Source organism: Rhodnius prolixus, unplaced genomic scaffold (genome assembly GCF_049639745.1).
Source record: "Rhodnius prolixus isolate KJV_2025 unplaced genomic scaffold, Rpr scaffold_5, whole genome shotgun sequence".
NCBI lineage: Eukaryota > Metazoa > Arthropoda > Insecta > Hemiptera > Reduviidae > Rhodnius > Rhodnius prolixus.
Genome location: NW_027411624.1, coordinates 28,300,069 through 28,324,009, shown reverse-complemented (window position 1 = coordinate 28,324,009; position 23,941 = coordinate 28,300,069). Strand labels below are relative to the sequence as shown.

Sequence of the window (23,941 nt, the reverse complement as noted above, 5' to 3'; positions counted from 1 at the left end):
CCACACATATGAATTAAATAACAATAATTAAGAATTCTACAAAACAATTAAAACAATTTTGTTTTCAATTTTTTTTGTATAGTACAAACTATTATTTTAATCATTTCCGTTTCTCACAATTCACATGCCTTAATAGACACAAAACTAGTTCCTGTATTATTTCAGTAAAACAAAACATCAAAATAAGGAAATATGGTTCGCCACAATATCTAAAACAATCTTCAGGATAAGCGTACAGTAAACGTTTTGAACATGTTTTTTTTTTATAGAATAATCATCCTATAAAAGCGGATAACTTCATAAAAATTATAAAAAGGAAATACCGCAATATCGCAACTATAATAACATGCAAAGATATTGTTAGAACCGATGATTGGGGGGAAGGCAAGCAATACCTAAATTATTGGAAACGTTCTGCTATCAACATTTAAAATTAAATGAAAGAGATAAATAAAAGTCAGCAATGAAAATAAAAGCGAAAACAAAACACATCAAATATTTGAACAGTTATTATTGGATCTAAATAATCGCTTAATTTTAAATAAATATTTTTTTCTAAGAAATCTTGAGTTTTAGTTAGCTTATAAATGAGAAATCTTTACGGCAACGTTTCGAATTTTATATTTAATTTATAAATTAATGTATTAATATAAAAATTATATTAATTTATCTCCAGGGCTTAGATTTTTAATTGACACCAACTATGTACATACTTTTTTAAGGTATTTATTTACATTTTAGGTATAAATGAAAAATCTAAGCCCTGAAAATGAACTAAAAATAGTTCGAAACAATGGCGTAATCATGAATGTTTAATAATGAACTTACCAAAACACAAAATTCTTTAGAAATTGTCTCTTATTTAATTATTAAGATTTATGGTATGGAAATTACTACAAATATTATTAGTTACATTTTATAAACTACAGAGTCTTGAGGTTATTTACTCGTTTAAAAGAAGAATTAATTTTTTGAACGTGTTATTAAAAGTAAACTTCTCTAAATTAATTTTAAATCCTTGAAATGAAACCTTCGTTTTAAAGTTTTTAGTTTTAAATATTGGTTAGTTATTGCTGATCTGTTTATATAGATAAAAAAAAAAAAAACATGGTAAACAAACTTCAATAAGAAATGGGCAAAATTTCTTGTAAAAACGGTACACTGTTTTATTACCTGCTCTTGGATAAGACCAGCCCAGTTTTTCAATGTTTTACTCTGCAGTATTGTTGAATAGAATACGAATATACTAGTATTATTTATTTATAGAAATTACACAAAAGGTGTATAATAAAGTTGTCAATAAATATTTAAAAATGCTTTTTACGAATAATTTATCAAAATTGGTCTAGAATAATAAAACTATAGTTAAGTTTTGACACATATTTTTCGATGTCAGTGACTCTGGCAAGGGTTTACAAGAATCCACACGTGTTTTTCGGAGAAAAACATGTGGTTTTGGCTAGTGGGGAAAAAAACTTGATGTTTCTTAACGCGTATTTTGCGAAGATCCTGATGATGCATGATGTTATTAGCGAGTAAATTACCAGATAGGGAATTACGATATAAATAAAATAAAAACGGTATGAAACCAGTACGGGTACCTGTTTCAATCCATCCAATCGGCCCATAGATTTCGATCCTTGTAATGGAGCTGAAACTTCCAATCTTCTCGCCCGTAATTTTTCAATTTTCCTTTTACTCCTGGGCTTCTTATCAACACCGACCATACCTACAGCAACATCTTCCGGCTCAGATTGTATCTCCCTGAATTCTTCTTTTAAACTACGACGAGCCGCTGGTGATTTTGCTGGTCGACGTTTTGGTTTTGGCGATGATACCGGTGATAATGTCTGCAATCTATGCACTATATGACCCAACATACTAAAAAAAAAAAAATCAACGCAAAACACTACATCACACGAATTATGGTGGGAAAACACTTTCTTATTTTGGGATAGCAGAAATCCGGGAAGTAATTATTATAAACTAAACTATGATAAACAATAACAAGAAAACTAAAGCTCTTATGTTCTGGTGTACCAATATCTACCAAGAAGTACTTGGCTATAGACTGTTGAACGTGTAGACCGACAAGCGAATCAGTTGCCCCTTCTCACCGCGTTCATTCAAACACCACAGCCCTCCCCACTTACTTCTATCTATGCAAGCTCCTATCGTAGCGTACACTCCTGATACCATCCTCATTAGAACGATTATAATGTTTTTTATTTTTTTTATTATTATTACATTTTATGTTTTTTATATAAAGAGCTAATGCTTTCTTCTTCGTATATCTACACTTACACATTAACATAACTCAGAAAAGGGGTGAAGCTTTATTAGATTAACGACCCTTTTCTTGTGTGACTTTAGTCTCCTCTAATTGGATTAAAAGTTTTGTTAGGCTTATACAAAGCTCTTCTTATAACCAACCCTAAACCTATTTATACCCTTAAACAGCCCTATGTTATGGAAATTCAAAAGTGATTTCAGTATATACTGGAAACAGAATGGCTACTCTGAAAAGTACAGAATAAACATATTTTTGTAGCTTTTCTTCAACTATTTCGAAAAAGAATATATAGTTTTCACGACCGTAAATTATTAGCTTAAGGATTCAAAATTAGCGAGGAATCTGTCACATAAAAACAACAACTCGTCTTTTTGCCAACGTTTCGACAAATATCATCATTTGGTTCATGTGTACTTAGTTCATAAGCAATATCTATTTTATTTACTCCTCTTTTGTCAAAACTGAACATTGTAATTAGTCTACTGTATCTGTCCCATTGTCATTACCAAAATTCCCGTGTAAGTCCCGCTATCTCTGTATATATTATACTTGCTTCTCCAGTTCTGGCTCTTAGTTTTCTGTAACTCAACCAACCCGCACAGCCACGTAAGTTTCAATAATTATAAAGAATTTATTGTATTTAATTTATTTATTTTTATATTACTGACCTGAAGAAGACAACATATATGTCGAAACGTTGGTAAAAAGACGAGTTGTTGTTTTTATGTGACAGATTCCTCGCTAATTTTGAATCCTTAAGTTTTTTTGAAAAAGTCCTGTCGAGAATCATTATTCAAACGACCATTTCTTTCAGATTTTCTGCAAATTCGGGAATATAGCAGGAATTATGGTCTTTTTCAGAATGTTTTAATGCGAGTCATAGTTGTCAGTTTAGGATACCCGGATATTAAATGTCCTGAAAATACGTTCTTTACTTCAAATATTAACAACACATTTAATTCTCATTCAATATAGGTGGCAGTCAGTCGTAAATTAGGCATCACTTCTAAAAAAGTTGCCTAACATACACTCCTTTCCTTAAAAATTACCCTAAAATGAAAATTTATTGAAAAAGTTATAGAAAAAAGCTCGTATATACATCCGAAAAGTGCTAAAAAAGCTGCGTGTTATTCAGAAAAATAAAAATCCATTTAATCCAATTCGTGTAGAAGGATTTTAAACCTTTGAAACACCCACAAGAAACCAGAACCATTTATTAATAAAAACCGTTTTGCGGGAACTAGAGGTCCACTAAATGTGCATATAGCAGAAAAATTAATATCACTTAACATGGCCTCGAAACGCATTACTTCCAGAAGCAGATGTTATTAAAATTGCCTCTATTTAAATTCTTTATTAAAAACCTCATTTAATAACTTTAAATTTTAATAAATTTTTCAAATAACCTTTTGGTACGCCCATACAGCGTTATCACCATAAAAATGGGAATTAAATATTTTTAAACCTTCACCAGAGATATTGTCTTCCAACAAGTTTTGCAAAGTGCATTACTTCAAAGTGCCATATTTTAATATGTAGAGTGTACTTCCGTAATCTTTATATAATATAGGTGGTTACATTTATTTCCGGTCCAAAAACGATTTGTCAATTAAACGGGATTCCTACAAAAGAGAAAGTTAAGTGAATGTTTTAATGGTAATAATAATTATTAAATATTTTTTATTTTATTTATTTATTATTTAAATTTTTATGGTATTGAAAGTTACCTTGAAATTGTTCGTGTAAATATTGTATGAACCACTTTTTGAGTTCAAGTTATATTTACTCTCACTTTCTGAGGTTAGGTACAGTGACTCCCATTAATATTGGGACAGTACATACAGAAGTTAAAAATTGACGAAAATTAAAAGTGGCACCCATTTATTCAAATTTTTATAAATTCATTTCATTTTATAATTACTATTAATTAAATAAAAACTATTTAAATAAGTACATAAAAATGTTTTGGTAGATTAAAAAAAATATATATAATAATAAGAGCAAATTCTACCTCTCATAAGTATTGGGACACTATTATAATTTATAGTTTGTCCAAGGTTTTGCCCGAATATCTATACAATTTGTAAATATATACCTTAAGCATATATTCAATATGAAATTAATAATTAAATTAGTTTATATAAATCAAGCCAGGTGTAACATGTCGCGCAAAAATACAAATACAACGATTGAACAAAGAAAAATTGTAATTTCTTTGCACAAAGACAATAAAAAGTGTTAGAGAGACGGAAAAACTGATCGGACCTAAAACATCTACTGCGTGGAACATCATTCAGCGTTACCAAAAAGAAAAAAGAATTGTTTCAACCCCACAAAAAGGCCGTCCTCAACTGCTCTCTGAGAGAGAGCAGCGTTATATATTAAAAGAATTAAAAAAGATCACCGACTTAGTGCTCCAAAACTTCTATGTGAAATTTTTGACATGTTCAGAGAGCAAAAAAGGAGCAGAAACAGTTCGGAGAGTGCTAAGAAAACTCGACTATCATGGTAGAGTAGCCTGGAAGAATCCTTTTGTCAGTAAGATAAATCGTGCTAAGAGAGTGAAATTTGCCGAAAAATATTTTAATGTAAATAGTGACTTTTGGAATGATATACTCTAGCGATGAATCAAAATTTAATGTTTTCCAGTCAGATGGAAAGGTTATGGTCTGGAGGAAAGCGAATGCTGAACTCGAAAAGAAGAATTTACAGCCAACTTTAAAGGGTTTTAAAGCTGCACCTCCCGGTGGAGGTGGGTCAGTTCTGGTTTGGGGCTGGATGTCCGCATCAGGATTTGGAGAATTAGTGTTTATTGATGGAATGATGCACAAAATGGTTTACAGTAATATATTAAAATATAATTTGAAAAAAGTGCCCAAACATTTGGTATTTTAGGGTCTTCTAAATTCTACCAAGATAACGACCCCAAACCTACGGCTTGGGTGATACGTCAGTGACTGTTATACAATTGCCCAAAAGCATTCCAAACCTCTCCACAGTCACCAGATCTTAATCCCATTGAACATTTATGGCAATATTTAGCCAGTGCTTTAAGAAAAACGAATAATATCTAACAAAAATGAATTAAAACGATGTTTCCTGGAAGAATAGGAAAAAACACCACCTGAATTAACCAAAACTTGTTTCACCTATGCCTGATCGTTTGAGGGCTATTGTAAGTCAAAAAGCAATTATTAAATTATTACCAACCAATTATTAAATAGTAGGAGATTTTAAATATTGAACATTTAAACTCTAGCACTTCTGGTGTCCCAATATTTTTGAGAGCCTTATTTTACACTTTTTCAAAAAGTGCTACCTAACAGTTTGGAATTTCATCGATTTATACTTATATATAATTTCCACAGATGTTGCTAATGTAATTTAAAAAAAAAAATCCCAAACTTTTGTATGTTGTTTTCATTTTCCTTTTAAATCATTTTGTAATAGGTGTGCCAATATTAATGGGAGTGACTGTAAGTGCCACAAGATAGAAGTCATTATACTATACGTATGTATTATTCAAATATATAGTTATTTCTATTATGTATTATTTCTATTATATTTATCGGTTAGTTAACATTACACTTAAAAACTATCTTAGTACCATTAAATCGCATCTTTACGCGATTTTAACCAGTTAAGCGTGGAATTTAGTTTTTAAAAAAAACCCACAGTGTGCGGAATTAAATTCAGACAATGACGTATATACACATCGAACGCAGGACAAAACAACCAAAAGTTTACAACGACCGTAATAGTCACTGCAAGCGACTTTTTCTGCAATCTCTGGGGCTTGAGATTACCATAGCATTCTGTGCTCATTCAAAATCTTGCACCGCTTCACGTATGCATTGCTTTAGTTAACTAAGGGACGCAAGAGCTTTTACAAGGAAGAAAAGAGCTTTGAATTCTGTGCAAAATGAGATCATGCTCGTACTGAGGTCTGAATCTCTATCTAAGAGGTAAAAAACGGCATTGCACAAGGGTTGAGAGCTTCTATTTGTGTGCGTAATTCCCCAATCTCTAATGCGGAGACCAAACATGTACCAACCACTTATCATTTAGCTGACTCCCTCCACGCCCCTCCGAACAAAATACTTACCGAGGCCATGGCCCACAAAGCTAAAAGAAGCCTCGAGTTCGATTCTCTGGTCTAGGCCTTGGTTTTTTATCTAACGCTTAATACGTGAAATTTTGTAGTAAAGTTTGCTAGTCGACTTTTATTTTTTACTTTCACCTACCACAGAAAGCAATTACATCTTAAATTTACCTGTCAGTACAGGAAACGCACAAATATACAAACAGCTAGCTGTAGCAAAGAGTCATGACTCTTTTATTTTTTACCACATTAAGCACTACAATTTTGACAAGAAGAAAGCAAAGAATTATAGTAGGGAAAATGATTAATAGCAAAACATTAAATACGTAGTGTTTTACACAGTTGAACAACGTTACTCCCTTTCCGCGGTACAGGTTAGCCACTCAGGTAACTGTGAAATTACAGGCTTAGCAGCGTAACTACGCCAGCAGTTCAGGAAAACAAAAAAGAAAAAAATGATTTCAGCTAATCTATTGCAAAAATAAAAATAAATAAACTTCAAATATCAAAACTACTCAATCAAATAATGTAGGAAACACAAGCGATCTGATTGTTGGGATTGATTTTACGCACGACTAACATTTTTTAGAACAGGTAAAGAACTGTATATATCTGACGGAAGTAATCAATTCTATCAAGGAAGCCGAGGATTCAGTAAAAGGTTTCAATTATATTTTTGGCGGGGGTTGAATTAAATACCAAAAATATCTGGTTTGAAAACTCGCACGACTACCTCTTAACTAATATTTTCAAAAATCTAACTCATACAGATTTATTTCAAAATACATACAAAAAAATAAATAATAAATAATGAAGTACAATGCACAATACAATTTTAACCTTCATAACAAGTGAGGAACGAGAAAGGTTAAGATGAGCAGGATAAGAATGCAGGGGAAAAAGGAGAGGAAAATGCAGCTAGTGTAGAGAGTTAGAGGAGTATCTGTTTTAGTGTCTTCTGTGTCTGTAGGGAATAGAAGGATCTGTAGGAGGCAGTGTTTTTTAGGATGACATTCTAGAGTAAGGAAAGGGAGTTTCAGCAGACGATTTCGGATATAGGAGTGTACCGGGGCTAGTGGATGCAGCCTCGTGGAGTGAGTCAATTCTAGTGCGTCGTGGAGAGTCTGTTGCGAGTCTCAGAAATTTGTACTTGTGTTGTCCTGGAGTTTCTTGATGTTCACTACTACAAGTCCAGGCTCCAGGCGGAGCAGGCGTAGAGTAACTTCGGCCTAATGACTACTTTGTAAAGGAGGAGTTTGTTGGTAACAGTCATTTTGGAGTCACGTGAGAGTAAAGGGAACTAATAGTCTTACTAGTCCAGTTTGCCTGAGTTTACTTTGTCCTGAACGTGCGTAGTGAAAGTCAGTTTATTGTCCAAAGTTAGGCCTAGGTACTTAACGTGGGCAAACCACGGGATCAGAGAATTATTGTGTCTAATTTGTCGATTAAAGGAGGGTCTGCGTTTGGTGAAGAGTATAGTGTCAGTCTTGCGTTCGTTAATTTTAATTCTCCACTTATTGCAGAATTTGGTTAGTCTGTCTTTAGCAAGAGTAAGTCTGTTGGTGATGGTGTCCATTCTCCAAGATGGCGTGTATGAGGCCTCGTCATCAGCGTACAAGGCAAAGTTGACATGAGGAGGTTTAGAGAGGGGATTTATGTAAGTGATGAACAGGATATGACCTAGGATGGAGCCTTGGGGAACGCCTGCTGCGATTGGATAGGGGTATAAGGAGGCAGAGTTTAGGTGGATGGCGGACTTTCTGTTGGAGAGGTAAAAATCTAATTCAAAAAAACATGTATTAAACTAAAATGTAACCTTGGAGGGAAGCCTACCACGACCAATCCCCAAAAAATGCTCAAAATTTATATTCAATTGTTTTTTTTTTAAAAAAAGTTATTAACTGCTTGAACGTAATCTAAAAAAACAGTTCACAAAGGGAGGTGCCACAGTAGTCGAGCGGTTAGAGGCGAGACCTGTAAAGCTAATATGTATTGTGGTACTGGGTTCGATTCCCCAGTCTTAGGCCTTGGATTTTATTTAATGGTTAAAAGAAGAAATTTACAGTAAAGTACGTTTGCTAGTAGCCTCCGTCCACGGCCACCAAATTGGTAGTTGAACGTAAAGCCCGCCTGAAAAAATAGGCACTTAAACAAATTTTAACTAAGGGAAAGGATTAGTTCAGAGATTAGAGTACAGGATTCCCACGAGGATATCCTGAGTTCAAAGGCAGTTTAAGCTGACAGTAACAGAAGATACACCAACTTTATAATAACAATTTAAAAACATTATATTCACAATAGGCCCTAAAAATGATCTAAGCCTCCAGGTCGAGAAAGCTCGGCAAAATAATAATAATAATAAAAATCATGACTGAAATATTGGCGTTATCCTTTCTATCCTTATGAACAGTTTTCTAAATTAGAGGACTCACTTAGAGCTCAAACGGTCCTTGCAGCTTTAAAGCAGAAACTCTCGAATCCAATGAAGCCGCCTTAGCCTCCACTCTCTCTATAGATTAGACAAGGTCAACTCTACACTACTTTATAGTTAATTCTCCATAAAAGTAAACAGTTTAATGAAGAACTTGCTGGACTCAGACATGTACCTACAGACCAACAGACGATAAAGGATAATTAAGAGAGTTTAAAAAAAAAGTTAAAAGGAACTAACCCAGATTCTAAAGTGACAAAAAAAAGGATAGTGTCCTTGATTTCTAAAGGATAAAAGAAGGAAGCGAACAGACGACAGTATTTTATCTAAGATCTAGACATCTGCAAATGCTCCTTTTAGTAAAATTAGCTCTGAAATATGCCTAATCAAATTGTTAATTATACGATCTCTTAATTACGATTCCATTAAAATTCCTGTCACGTAACGAACTACCAAACTTTCATTTAAATGAAAAATTAGTAAAAATAGGAAAGGGATTAGCTATGCGGTTAGCGTATTGGATTCCCACGCGGAGATCATGGGTTCGAATCTAGCTGTTGGTCCTTAGATTTTTTTTCTCTTCCTAGAAGCTTCTTACAGCTCACTGACCGGTGATGGAAAGGGTTGTCTGTAACGAGAGAACACTGCCCGGAGGCCGGCAGTGCACTGAGACAAGCTCAAGGCGCCAATAACCTTAGATGTTGACGCGCCTTATATCATTAAAAATAATAATAATAATAATGATACAATAAAAAAAATAATAATAATACTAATAATAATAATTGGGCGCTAATGACCATAGTTGTCAATGCGCCAAAAATAAATAAAGAAATAAATAAATAATAATAATCAGTAAAAGCTCAACTTAGTGATTATATAGAGTTGAATTATGGATTCAAATTTTTTAATGAAAAATGCGATAATTGCAATTAATTAACACTTAAAATTATCAGAGAATGCAACAATCTCAACGGAACAAATATACAAACATTCTATCAGTTGGCCTTCGTATATCAGCTGATGGGATTGTAATTCCATTTAGAACAGTCTTTCTCAAAGTGGGCGACAAGGCCTCCTTGTGGGGCGCTGGAGGCCTACAGAGAGGCGGTAAATGGCCCAGAGAAAATTAGGGGGGTGTTGAAGCGGTTTAAGGGGGGGAGAAGGCTAATTTGTGTTTTTCTAATAGTTTAAAGTAAAATCAAAACCTGCCTACAACACTACATCGATTATTTAGTTGTTTTTACGTTAATTTGGGCTACAAAAGCCAATCCCGCAATTGTACCCTGGATTGTGGTCAACGATTTTTTGACAGCATCACCTTCGTCGTAACTAGAAAGAGAAATCGTTTGCATGTTACCGAACCTGTTTTTTGGAGTATATTCGAGCCAGATATTAATCAAACTTGTTTAAAAATCATCAGATTCATCCCTTCACATTAGATTAGTTTTCAAAATTAAAGTTGCCGTTTTATTGCTCTCATTAGAACAGTCTCAAAATGTAAGTTCGAACTCAGAAACAGGATAAGACTCATAAGGCACGCTATAATTAAATTAAAGTAATGATTGCAATTGTGATTTTTTTAAGATGTGGTAAAGTTACAAAATTTTAGGTGGCACTAGAAAATAATTGATTCTCAAAATGGGGGGCGGTAGAGGAAATAAGTTTGAGAATCTCTGACTTAGTTCCACTGGGGGATAACCAGAGAATTCCGTAAAGGTAATGCGTACACATTTACTGATCATTTTGAAATTTAAAGGGACGAATTGTCTATTCAATTAATAAATGTTTTTTTGTACAATTAAAACCTAAATATGGATAAATATATATTTTTTAGTTTTTGTCTTAAGACACAATTTACCGAGAGAAATCATTAAAGTGGCTGCATATTTTTTTGATAATTAAAGTAATAAATTCAATAATTAGTGCAGGTAACGTAATTTGGTGCACATAAACTGGAAATACAATTCAGTTTAAATACAAGAAAATAATTTAAAACAAAACTAAAGCTAGTCACAGTCATAGAAACCTGCTTAGCTTACTTGGTATTAACTGAACCCAAATTCTTTACTCACTCAACTCTGTTTAGCCGTAACCATCACTTACCTGTAACAAATGAATAAAACAAACGATTAAAATAATCATCAAAAGTTAAAAGCAAAACTCTGCGCTAATATTTAGGAATCATGGATATAGTAGAATTGTAGGCCAGAGTACTTCTCTTTATCGTCTAGAATTACTCTGTCAGAGTTACAGGGCGGTTAAACTAGAAGCCAATCAATAGTGCAAATTAACTGCACGTAAAGAACTGTACATGAGTGGCGAATATCAGTTAGTATAAATATTGGTTCCATTCTACGAGGTATCCAACAGAGAGAACCTAATAACCATTAATGTCCAACCATTTTCACCAAAAGAATTATTACTTAAAGTAAAGCAATAACCTGCTTATTTTTATTTACTGTTATCTGTAAGAAGAGAAGAGAGTTTTGCTGTTGGCCGGCAAAAAATTGGCGAGTAAATGTTTTTTTGGTTTAAGGGGAAGAAAGATTATTGCTAATTTTAAGCTTAACTTTTTTTACTTGTACGAGGGTCGTTTGAAAAGTCCGTGCAAAGTCAGAGAGATAGCACTACTGGCGCGTATCGAGGTTATGTTTAGTTAGTAGCATCTCTTGGAAGAACACACACCAAGTTTCAGCCAGATCGGTCTATTTCTTTGTGTTTGGCATTCGTTTGAATCGAGGAAGTCGAGTGATTTTCAAAAAATGGACGAAAAAGAATTTCGTGTGTTGATTAAACACTACTTTATGAAAGGCAAAACGCCTCAGGAGACTAAAGAGAAGCTTGATAAACATTATGGTGACTCTGCACCTTCGATTAGAACAGTTTATAAGTGGTTTCAAAATTTTCGGAGTGGCCATATGGGCACAAGTGACGCTGAACGTTCTAGACGCCCTGTTGAGGTTACTACTCCAGAAATCATTGATAAAATCCATGATATGGTGATGGATGACAGAAGAGTGAAGGTGCGTGAGATTGCTAGTGCTGTGGGCATCTCGAATGAACGGGTACATAATATTTTGCATCAACATTCGGACATGACAAAGCTATCCGCAAGATGGGTGCCGCGATTGCTCACGCTTGACCAAAAACGAAATCGTGTGAAGTGTTGCAAGGACGGTTTGCAGCTGTTCCAGAAGAATCCGCAGGACTTTAAGCGTCGTTTCGTCACTGTGGATGAAACATGGATACATCACTACACTCCTGAGACCAAAGAACAATCTAAACAATGGGTTACCAAGGGGGAATCTGCGCCAAAAAAAGGCGAAGACCGTTCCTTCGGCCGGAAAGATTATGGCGACTGTCTTTTGGGATTCGCAAGGAATAATCCTCATCGACTATCTGGAAAAGGGTAAAACTATTACAGGTGCATATTATTCATCGTTATTGGACCGTTTGAAAACCGAGCTGCAAGAAAAACGCCCAGGATTGTCCCACAAAAAAGTCCTTTTCCTTCACGACAACGCACCAGCTCACACCTCAGCAGTTGTGGTCGCAAAATTAATGGAAATAGGGTTCCAACTCGTTTCACATCCCCCCTATTCTTCAGACTTGGCTCCCTCGGACTACTATTTGTTCCCCAATATGAAGAAATGGCTGGCGGGAAAAAGATTTTATTCAAACGAGGAGGTGATTGCAGAAACGAATGGCTATTTTTCAGACTTGGACAAATCCTATTATTCGGAAGGGATCAACAAACTAGAGCAGCGTTGGACGAAGTGTATAAGCCTAAAAGGAGGCTATGTTGAAAAATAAAAAAGTTTTACCCCAAAAAATTAAGTAGTTTTTATTTTTGCACGGACTTTTCAAACGACCCTCGTATTAATGGCAATATTTCGCCCTAAGGATTAGGTCACCTTCAGGGTTTAGGCTTTATTAATAATTATAATTTGTTCTACAGTGTGGGTGGTGTTCACTTTAATGATTTGGCATGTTGTCTGTTCGGACTGTTCAGGAATCATGACTGAAATTGTGCGTAAGCTTTCTTCCCCCTTGTATTAATGGATCAGTCACCAAATAAAGGTGAACAAATACTCTAATAAAGATATTTATATAGAACAGTGATTCTCAATCATTGTGTACGCGCCACTTTTCCGTTTGCCGCAAAAGTTTTGAAGTGTGCCGCCAAATTTTTAGAAATGAAATACAATAAATATTATAACGATTTTTTTTTTCTATTCCGAGTAGAGTTAAAAACTAAATTAAATCGAGGTTTAATTTCCAAATATTCGGAAGAGTCAATTAATTCATTTTGGATTAACATTAAAATGCGATTATCCCATAATAGCCAAAAAAGCTTTAATTTTGATGAGTGAACGACGACCACGATTGAATTCGTTATACCAGCATTTCACAGTGGCAAAGGATGGGGCTTTATCGCCAAAAGTGGAAGTAAGTTGATCGATACACTCCTGTCTTGATAATCCAAGTCGAAAGTCGTTAAATAAATCATTGCACGAAAATTTTCACGAGTTAATTCCATTTTTTCGCTGAGACACAATTTTCAAGTGACTGTAAACAACACAAATCGCGCTCAAATAACAAAACGTTCTGAAGAAGGTTATGGTCAAAAATGTCGAAACTTTCAAGTGGAAACGTCAGATAGCACCTGACAACACTCAGTGTGCCAAGACTCAAAATATAAGTAGTGCCCCTCGTATGAAATACCATCGGAATACTTTTCTTACGCAGTTAATCATTTGAATATGAAAAAGTAATCACTTTTTTCTGCACCCATGTAGGGAAGTTCTCATTACTCAATTAAAATCAGCTGTGTAATGCCCAACTTCCCACACTAGGGGGGGAAATTCCCATTACTGTCACTTTCCGCACTAGTGTGTGGAAAAACTTTATTGTGCTTCCTTGATATAAGAAGTTTTGCTATTAACATAAATATTTTCTGTAAAACTTTAATAAGCTTATTTAATGTAACTAAATAATTAAAAAACGAATTTTAAAAAATAAAATAAAAATTGAAAGGAATATAGAAATAAAAATAATATTTTAATAAATAATTAGATATTTTTAATTATAACAGTTAAAAAGGTTATAGTGTTACCTTATAGAAATTTAAAATGGATTCTAGTGATGCCTGTTTAGAAAACACTCCTCCATCAATAAAAGAAACAGCAGAAAATGTAATAAGAAATGTAAATAATTGTAATATAACAATAAATGTTTATAATAAATAAATTACTTTTTGTAGACTGTAAAAATGAAATTTTTAATTTTTTTAGTTAATAAATGGTTGCAGAAAAAATATAATATTTAACTCTAGTGTAAAGTATTTTCCTCACACTCGGCAATTTGCACTTGCACTCGCCTTGCTTCGCTCGCTCGTGCGTGCAAACCCTGCCTCGCGTGAGGAAAAGTACTACTTTCCACACTTGTTAAATAAATAACTATTTTATAGTTATTTTATTACTATAATAGAAGTTTTATGGTAAAGGTCAGTGATTTCCCGAGTTAAAACTGATAAAATATACCTCAAAGGAAATCTAAGTTCGAAGCAATACTTAAAACTAAAACCAGTTTTTAAGCACTTGATGTTTTTTTAAAATGAATTAGAAAGTTATAAAACTTTATTATAAATATAATTTTGACTATAATAATTTATACAAAGTCTAAATAGCCTATAATGAGAGCAGGCTTGTTTTTTTAAATAAAAAACTTAATGACGCTTAATAAAGTCGCTAAATCAAAATGAAAGTTTCGCACAGTACAGGGAAGTAATAAAGGCTGAAAATAAGGTTGAAGACCGATAAAAAAGTAAGTAAATTGGCGCCAAAGAAAATTACTTTATAGAATTAAAAAAATCAATAAATACAGTGGCCAAATTGTATGTAATTAATACGCTCAACCTGGTTTACATTTGGGCTCAGAAATCGTTTTGTATAAATATTGAGAGCGACAGTGAATTCCTAAATTAATTTATTAATGCTAAAGGTTAATTTTGGGAAATAAAAAAATAACAGTTAGTTTGAATTAGACTCAGCCTTAAAAAAAGTAAAAGTGTTTGGATTAATGCAATTGGGGAAAGTATGAAAGTCTGCAATTAATCGTCTGAAATTAATAAAAATTAATTAATAATTAAAAGTCTTGTTAATTGATTTCCGCTTCACAATATATTCAATAGGGCGAGTTCATGTCTGTCTAAATCTGTTACAAGTTCATACATCGTCTTAATATGTGTGTCGTTATTTTGATTATTTAAATTTTTTTATTAGATGGATAATTACACGTAAAGTGAGAGGTAATTCGAATTATAAGCACTTTAATATAAACTTGAAACTGCAGCAACTGCAGTCTGTGCAATAAAAATTACTCTCTCACTTTCTCAGTTCACTTTCTAGCCACCTGCCCTGTTTTTTTTTTTTTTTCTTTCTTTATTTCTGCAACTGTACATATATACAACAAGCAAAATTGATGTGTGAATAATGTACATATAAATAAATATATATACAAATTGGCATGAGCGATGTGAACGGCGACCATCCAGTGATGGGAGCCGCTAGTTCGCCAAGAAGGCAATCTTACACAGCAGCCATCCTAGGAGGCCGCCGTTCTGCACTTAAATGATCGCGCGGCCACCTCCGCTTTAGTCTTCGATGAGGATTTGAAGGAAGTGTTCTTGAGGGTAGGTCACGGATTAGGGGATTAAAATGGAAGGATAGTTTGGAATGAAATTTTGTGTAGCGGGATTGGGCTAGGTCAGAGACAAATGGTATGTTTAAATCGGAATGGATAGTATGGTTGGAGACATAGAAAGGAGCATTGAGGATGGTTCTCAGGATTTTGGATTGTAGGGTTTGAAGACGGTTAAGGTTGGATCGTTTAGCAGTACCGTAAAGTTCAATTCCGTATGTCCATATTGGGGCTATCAGGGGCAGTGTAGAGTCTCTTTTTGTTCAGTAAAGTAAGTTTAGAGCGTTTGTCAAGTAGTCGTTTCAACATTTTGTACCTGAAGTTGCAGTCAGTTCGTTTGAGTCTAGTATGAGGGTTCCACGTTAGTCGTTTGTCTAGATGTAGGCCAAGGTATCGTACTTGGTTCGCAGGGGGGATAGGAATGTTATTCAGGTAAAGAGAAGGGAGTGTTTTTTTGTTTAGGGTGAAGACTACATGTTTAGATTTGGGTTCATTTACCTTAATCCTCCATTGCCGAAGCCAGGGTTCGAGGATGTGAAGATGGGATTGCAGGGTTCGTGTTGCCACGACAGGATCTATGTTTGGAGAAAGGATTGCCGTGTCATCGGCATAGGTAAGGGTGATAGTGTTTGGGTGAGTTGGTAGGTCAGCCGTAAATAGTGTGTAGAGGATCCTGCCCTGTCTTGTCGAAATTTTGAATTTATTATTATTCTAAAAGAAAATTTGGATCAAGTGAGTATATGATTGAACAAGAGAAAAGACAAACTTGTCTTGATCCTACTGCAAAGCTAAAGTGTATTGTTGGTTTATTGGGTTTCGATTCCCCCGGTCTAGGCCTTGTATTTTATTTAATTGGTTAATACGAGAACTTTGTAATAGGCATTACTTTACTTACTAAAGACCCAATGGTCTTTAAGCCAGTGATGGCGAACCTATGACACATGCAAGACACTGACCCGCGCAAGCTTTTTCACTGACCCACAATTGCTAGGCAACCATTTGTTTGTTTACGCGGGTTGATTTAGACTTTCTAATTGTGTGGATAATTTATATTCTATCTGTACTTTTTTTTCAATCACGCATTGACACAAAAGCAATTTAAATGCTATCTATAACCTTTAGTTTGATCATTACAGTTCTAAAACGCAAATGACGACAAATGCTTTTGTAGTATTTGAAATAAAGCAAAAGTGTTTACAAAATATCAAATAAAATGTATAATTTTACTCATATTTTGTTTGTTAAAAAAAAATCGACAACCCAAAGCAAATAACCATATTTAGAATTTTTCTTCAGATAAAACACACTTTTTTAAGGTTTTGTTCAGTTATGTTTTGTAAAAAGAGACTTCCATAGCACTTGTTTCGTCCCCGTTTTACCCGTTAAGCCAACTGAATTTCAAAGATGTTTAGTTTTGAAAATATTCAGTTTACAAATTTTTAAACTTAACTCTTGTGCGAATGGGCATTAGTGACCCAAGAGCTAGTACTAAAAAAAATGAACAAAATTTGACCCACGTCTCAAAAAGGTTCACCATCCCTGGGCATAAGCTCTCTTTAGGGTATATTTTTTGAAAACCATCCCTGGGCATAAGCTCTCTTTAGGGTATATTTTTTGAAAACCATCCCTGGGCATAAGCTCTCTTTAGGGTATATTTTTTGAAAACCATCCCTGGGCATAAGCTCTCTTTAGGGTATATTTTTTGAAAACCATCCCTGGGCATAAGCTCTCTTTAGGGTATATTTTTTGAAAACCATCCCTGGGCATAAGCTCTCTTTAGGGTATATTTTTTGAAAACCATCCCTGGGCATAAGCTCTCTTTAGGGTATATTTTTTGAAAACCATCCCTGGGCATAAGCTCTCTTTAGGGTATATTTTTTGAAAACCATCCCTGGGCATAAGCTCTCTTTAGGGTATATTTTTTGAAAACCATCCCTGGGCATAAGCTCTCTTTAGGGTATATTTTTTGAAAACCATCCCTGGGCATAAGCTCTCTTTAGGGTATATTTTTTGAAAACCATCCCTGGGCATAAGCTCTCTTTAGGGTATATTTTTTGAAAACCATCCCTGGGCATAAGCTCTCTTTAGGGTATATTTTTTGAAAACCATCCCTGGGCATAAGCTCTCTTTAGGGTATATTTTTTGAAAACCATCCCTGGGCATAAGCTCTCTTTAGGGTATATTTTTTGAAAACCATCCCTGGGCATAAGCTCTCTTTAGGGTATATTTTTTGAAAACCATCCCTGGGCATAAGCTCTCTTTAGGGTATATTTTTTGAAAACCATCCCTGGGCATAAGCTCTCTTTAGGGTATATTTTTTGAAAACCATCCCTGGGCATAAGCTCTCTTTAGGGTATATTTTTTGAAAACCATCCCTGGGCATAAGCTCTCTTTGGGGTATATTTTTTGAAAAAATAAATAATTGTTTTTAATCGTGGGATAAAAACAAATTTACAACAAATGTTAATCATGGCTTTAATTTTTATTCTTCCTAACTGCAGCCTACCCAGATGAACCAACTATGCTACACTACGGACAGAGATTCTGTCAACTTATGTTTTTAAAGTTCAGAAAATTTAGAATACAGATTCTAATTTCAGCTTAATGAAGAGAAAGACAAATATTATAGTCAGAAATACTTTTGAAGAACATTTTGATGGTCGTAGTGAGCTCTCTGGCGGCATTTATAGTTACTTCTCTCTCACACAATGTGCGTACGTACATAACCATAACCATAACCATAAACAAGGACAGTTTTAACATCCTGCCAAGCATTTACTGTTTGGTAATACTTAAAAAACAGCACCCTATTAAAAAAAAAGGGAATGTAAATTATTTTTCTAACTGCAGTGCCCAGGGTTGATTTAGTTTTGTGTATATGTCATATATACTGTATAATAGAGAATAGAGAAGAGATATTAAATAAGTGAATAGGGATGAAATGGATTCTGAGTAATGCCGCCATGTCTGGCTGGCTACCTGGGGCCACATGGATCTGCCTATTTCTCTCTCTACTGCAGCACAACACCTTGATAATACAAACTACTCAAAGTAAACTATACCCAAAGAAATAAAGGAGGAGAAAAAACTTTTAGAACCCTATTGGTCGCACTCATCTATTATTATTAGTACAAAGAAAAATGTGGTATCCTTAGAAGATGCATTATTTATTTTCTTAGCGTTTTTTATAAATTTTTTTTATTGAATAATTTCTTATTGTATTAAGACTACTGCTTTATAATCCAAGGCTTCTTTCACTTCCTAGATGATAGGTTTTGGCACCAAGAGGTGATTTGTTTGATTTCCCTAGGATTGCCCAAGGGACCATATGCACTAAAAGACTAAAATATGCTGGATAAGATCAATTCAAACCAGCAGCGAAGTGTAATTTCCAGCTCTCGTGGTTAACACTGTGACAGACTAGCGGCAACTTCTTCAGGAATCTTAGCGTCCTGCCAGGTATCCTCCAACAAACACATGCGGTATAAACTCTCAAACATTGACAATAATATATTTAGTAACTGCAGAAGTAGAAGATGTTCGTAACTTCTTTAATATAGCGGGTCTCCACAGATACAGTCCTAGTTTAATACCATAAATGCATCATACATTTTACTGATACCTATTATGAACAAACACGTGCACTTAATGGAGCCACTAAATTGACTTGCAGCTGAACTTAATAGATATTAATAGTAAGTAAAGTAAAGTACAGTAATTGCCTATTTTTTCAGGCGGGCTTTACGTCCAACTAACCAATTAGGTGTCGTGGACGGAGGCAAACTAGCAAACATACTTTACTGTGAATTTCTTTTATTAACCATTAAATAAAATCCAAGGCCTAAGACCGGGGAATCGAACCTACTATACCCGCAATACATATTAGCTTTACAGGTCTCGCCTCTTAACCGCTCGGCTACCGTGGCGCCTTTAGATATTATTAGTTTTGCCCAGAAGTGGTTAATCCCAACGAATCAGTTCCACGTTTCAACAAAGTATCTCACCAGAGCAGTGGTTTCCAACCTTTTATTCGCCCCTAAAGCAATTTCCATTCGAACCTCACACTCCCTTTGAAATTTTGTATTAATTAAAATTAACATTCAATTCAAGAATAAATTTAAGTCAACAATGTGATTACAGATAACGTGAGATAGACATCTGATTGTAAAAGTAAACAGAGAGGTAACTATATCACAGGTTATTCTACTTAACACGTAGTATGTGATCTGTTCAAATCAAAACAAGTATAATAATTCCGTAATCTTGAACCGCGCTTTGAGCATACTCACTAAGCACCAAATCTACACTTCCCTCGTAGAAAGCCTAATACTGTATCGATCCGAGGCGTGGACATTGACAACTAAAGAGCGCAATACCCTTAATTCGACAGAAATGGGATTCTGGAGGAGATTTTTAAGGAAAACAATCTTCGATAGAGTTCCAAATATGGTTATAAGGGAAGCCGTCGGTATAGATAAAACCATACTGGATAGAGTGGACGATAAAAGGCTGTGTTGTGGTTTGGACATGTTCTTCGCATGAGCCGTTACGCGCCTCCCAAAAAAAGGCTCTCTGCTGGTAGGCAAAGAAGTGGAAGGCGTATGAATAGTTGGCTCGCGTAGGTAAAGGAACTAATGATAGCGAGAGGTCTATGCAAAAGCGACGCTCAGAATAGGGAAGGGTGGATGCTTGGCGCAAGGTTAGGGAACTCCTTGAAGGAAGAAGAAAAAGATGTGAAATATTCTCAAAAAAACGAAAACAAATGAGATGTTTTCTAACAAGCTCATTGGATATCTTAATCAGAAGAAATAAAAATATTTGAATAAAAGTAATATCGGGAAGGGATTAGCTATGAGGTTAGCATACTGGACTCCCACGCGGAGGTCCCGGGTTCGAATCCAGCAGCTGACCCTTAGATTTTCTCTTCCTAGGAGCTTCTTACAGCTCACTGTCCGGTGATGGACAGTGTTGTCTGTAACGAGAGAACACTGTCCGGAGGCCGGCAGTGCACTGGAAAAAGCTCCGGGCGCTAATGACCTCAGCTGTTGATGCGCCAAAAAAAAAAAAAAAAAAAATATCCTATTATTTACCTGGATTTTACTCGCACCACCTGGAATATCGTCTCACACCCCCGGTAGGTAACCCCTGCACTAGAGGATCGGAGTTGGAGGAGTTTACTACCTTCTTAGAAATTTTAATTTGAGGGCTGATTTTGGAAATGATTAATTTTGGGGAACGGCATAGGGCACTAGGTTAAGATTATATCTGACAATCGATTTACCTTTGTTCCAAAAGATTTTCTGGATCGTTGGGAGTTAACAGGAGTTCGAACACTAAGAAGAATACTCTCGGGAAAGCTGTTTAACACATTTAGTAAGGAAAATGTAGAGGATAGTTAAGGTAAGACTGTCGATCTTCACCAGGATATCTGGGTGAGCTATTTGGTCACCTCGGATGGGTGATGTGTGTCTTAGAGGACACCAATAGATCTGATAAGAGCAGCAGTAGTGAATACCTACACTTACTGAAGGGAAAATTGAGAAAGAGGTCCTGTCCCATACATTGGTAATCTGCCAAGTTATTAACCACATTGAATTCAGCCAGCCCAGAGTAATTCGCTTCTAGAAGCTGCCCCCTTCCAAGGAAGTATAGCCAGAGATTTTGTATTCTAAAGATAGATTTCAGGAGTTCCTCGCACTGACAAATCAATCCCTATTTGTTCACGACTTTAAATTATTACTTTAGAAAAAAAAACAGGAAGCAGAACGGGTTACAGTTTCATGCTGTCAAAAAAACAAAAACTTACTTCTCCAACCGTTCCGAGTAAGTGTAGAAGTTACAAGGAGTGTACCTATAGAACGTTAACAGGATAAATAATAAATCTGCAAAAGCATCCTGTTTCGGCCTAGTAAAGTCCATCAAACGACAGAAAAAATCACGCAAAACATTTATCTAGTTGTCAAATAATCAGAGTTATAAATGGCAGTAGGTGAACTTGTAAGAAACCTGTCAGCCAAGAAATGGTAGAATAAGATAAATTAATTGATATGAGGTAAGTTAAAATTGATAAATGAATCTACTTGACCATAAATCTGAAATAAAGAATCAATAAAAGAACAAATCTAAGAATCACTTGAAAATTTATTAACTTGATTTTGCATTTTATTGATTTAAACTAGGACCTCCCAAAGAGCTCTCCACACTCAATGAATTTCAAATAAAATGATCTGAATATTATGAAAATGCTAATGATTTGAGTATATATTTATTATACCACTAAAACTGAGAGCTGCACGAGAATCAACCAGAGGAAAATTAACAAAAATCAGCTAAACTCAAGGAAGAACTACAAAACTTTAGAAGTTACCCAAGAATGCAGCACAGAAGATAACTAATTGATTACATCATGGTAAAACCGCATTATATAAACATTACCAGCTGGCCACAATTAAGTCATTAGTTAATACTCTAATATAAATAGTCTTTATTTCTACTATAAGCTTACTTAAACTAAAAAAGCCGAATAAAAAAATGTTGAAATATCAAGATCTGAAAACTATCATTAGAGAAGCCCAAACCAAAAAAAAGAATTTCGAAATTTTGAAAGACAGGAAATCACTTATAATTAACGTCAAATAGAGTTTAAATATTTTCTTTATCCGAAATACAAAAAGAAAGAAAATTATGTCAAGATGGAGTAAAATTAAAAGCTAAAGAAACTAATAGATTGGGAAGAGAATAGGACAGGATTATATAACGCTGTAATAATTTACAACTATTAAGGGATTAATTACTTCCTCTGATCTATTTAGAAATCAGATTGGAATTGAAGGAAGATATTTTGTGCATAAAATTTGATAAAAAAATCATTGCAGTAATTAAAAGAGGCAAAAATTAAAATGATTTTCAGGAAAACAGATGTACTAAAATCAGATAGGCTAATCCCTCCAAACAAGTTTGTATTGCAGGTAAAACTACTGCGAGAAGAATGTCTCAATGGCAAGGGAGACTCTAGTTCAAATTTCTCAACTTTATTGGTACCATAAATCTAACATAATCTCAGTCGCAAGATGGACGAGGTGCTTTATTTTCTAGACAGAGAAATCTGGAAATAACGACTTTCTCACACATATAATACTTTATCTAGTAAGAGAAAGTATAAATCTGGTGTGAATTAGATTACTGCTTAAAACAATACTGAACTGATAATGTCAACTGTTGCAATAGAAGTATAAATCTGGAGTGAATTAGATTACTGCTTAAAACAATACTGAACTGATAATGTCAACTGTTGCAATAGAAGTATAAATCTGGTGTGAATTAGATTACTGCTTAAAACAATACTGAACTGATAATGTCAACTGTTGCAATAGAAGTATAAATCTGGAGTGAATTAGATTACTGCTTAAAACAATACTGAACTGATAATGATAACTGTTGCAGTAAGAGAAAGTATAAATCTGGTGTGAATTAGATTACTGCTTAAAACAATACTGAAGTGATAATGTCAACTGTAGCAATAGAAGTATAAATCTGGTGTGAATTAGATTACTGCTTAAAACAATACTGAACTGATAATGATAACTGCTGCAGTAAGAGAAAGTATAAATCTGGTGTGAATTAGATTACTGCTTAAAACAATACTGAAGTGATAATGTCAACTGTAGCAATAGAAGTATAAATCTGGAGTGAATTAGATTACTGCTTAAAACAATACTGAACTGATAATGTCAACTGTTGCAATAGAAGTATAAATCTGGAGTGAATTAGATTACTGCTTAAAACAATACTGAACTGATAATGTCAACTGTTGCAATAGAAGTATAAATCTGGAGTGAATTAGATTATCAAACAATAATGAACTGATGTCAACTGTTACAGTAAAAGCATAAATAAATCTGGTGTGAATTAGATTACTGTTTAAAAATAAGACTGAACTGATAATGATAATTGTTACAGTAAAAGTATAAATAAATCTGGTGTGAATTAGATTACTGCTTAAAAACAAGACTGAACTGATAATGATAATTGTTACAGTAAAAGTATAAATAAATCTGGTGTGAATTAGATTACTGCTTAAAAACAAGACTGAACTGATATGATAATTGTTGCACTAAGAGAAAGTCTATTAGTATTTCAGATGAGAATTACTTAGAGAAAGTAAGCGTGAAATTTCCAACAATAAATCATAGAATAAAAATTTATATAGCTCTACAGGTTTTTATTTTCATTTCAGAATAGTTTTTATGCCCATGCTAGAGAGGATATTGCCGTGTCCTATATTCACTACAGCAGTCACTACTAGCTGTAACTAAACAAATCTTTCATCGTAAATTACTTAGTATTTCACTTTCTGTCGGCGGTGGAACTTCAAAAAACTAAGAACTGTGCCTGCTACTTTTTCCTCTGCATT

General features: G+C 34.4%; 1 protein-coding gene across 3 annotated transcripts in view; it reads right to left on the bottom strand.

The window, feature by feature from the left end:
- The window catches only part of LOC141458643 (rho GTPase-activating protein 20-like), a 626,814-nt gene that overhangs the window by 409,385 nt on the left and 193,488 nt on the right, over positions 1–23,941 (bottom strand). Inside the window, exon 1 of one of the 3 annotated variants that reach the window (XM_074136907.1) lies at positions 1,602–2,083. The exons of the other annotated variants lie outside the window; for them this stretch is intronic. Coding sequence (XP_073993008.1) covers positions 1,602–1,880 — 279 coding nt within the window. The 5' untranslated portion in view covers positions 1,881–2,083. Of the gene's footprint in view, positions 1–1,601; positions 2,084–23,941 lie in introns of those variants that run through there. 3 annotated transcript variants of the gene reach the window in all.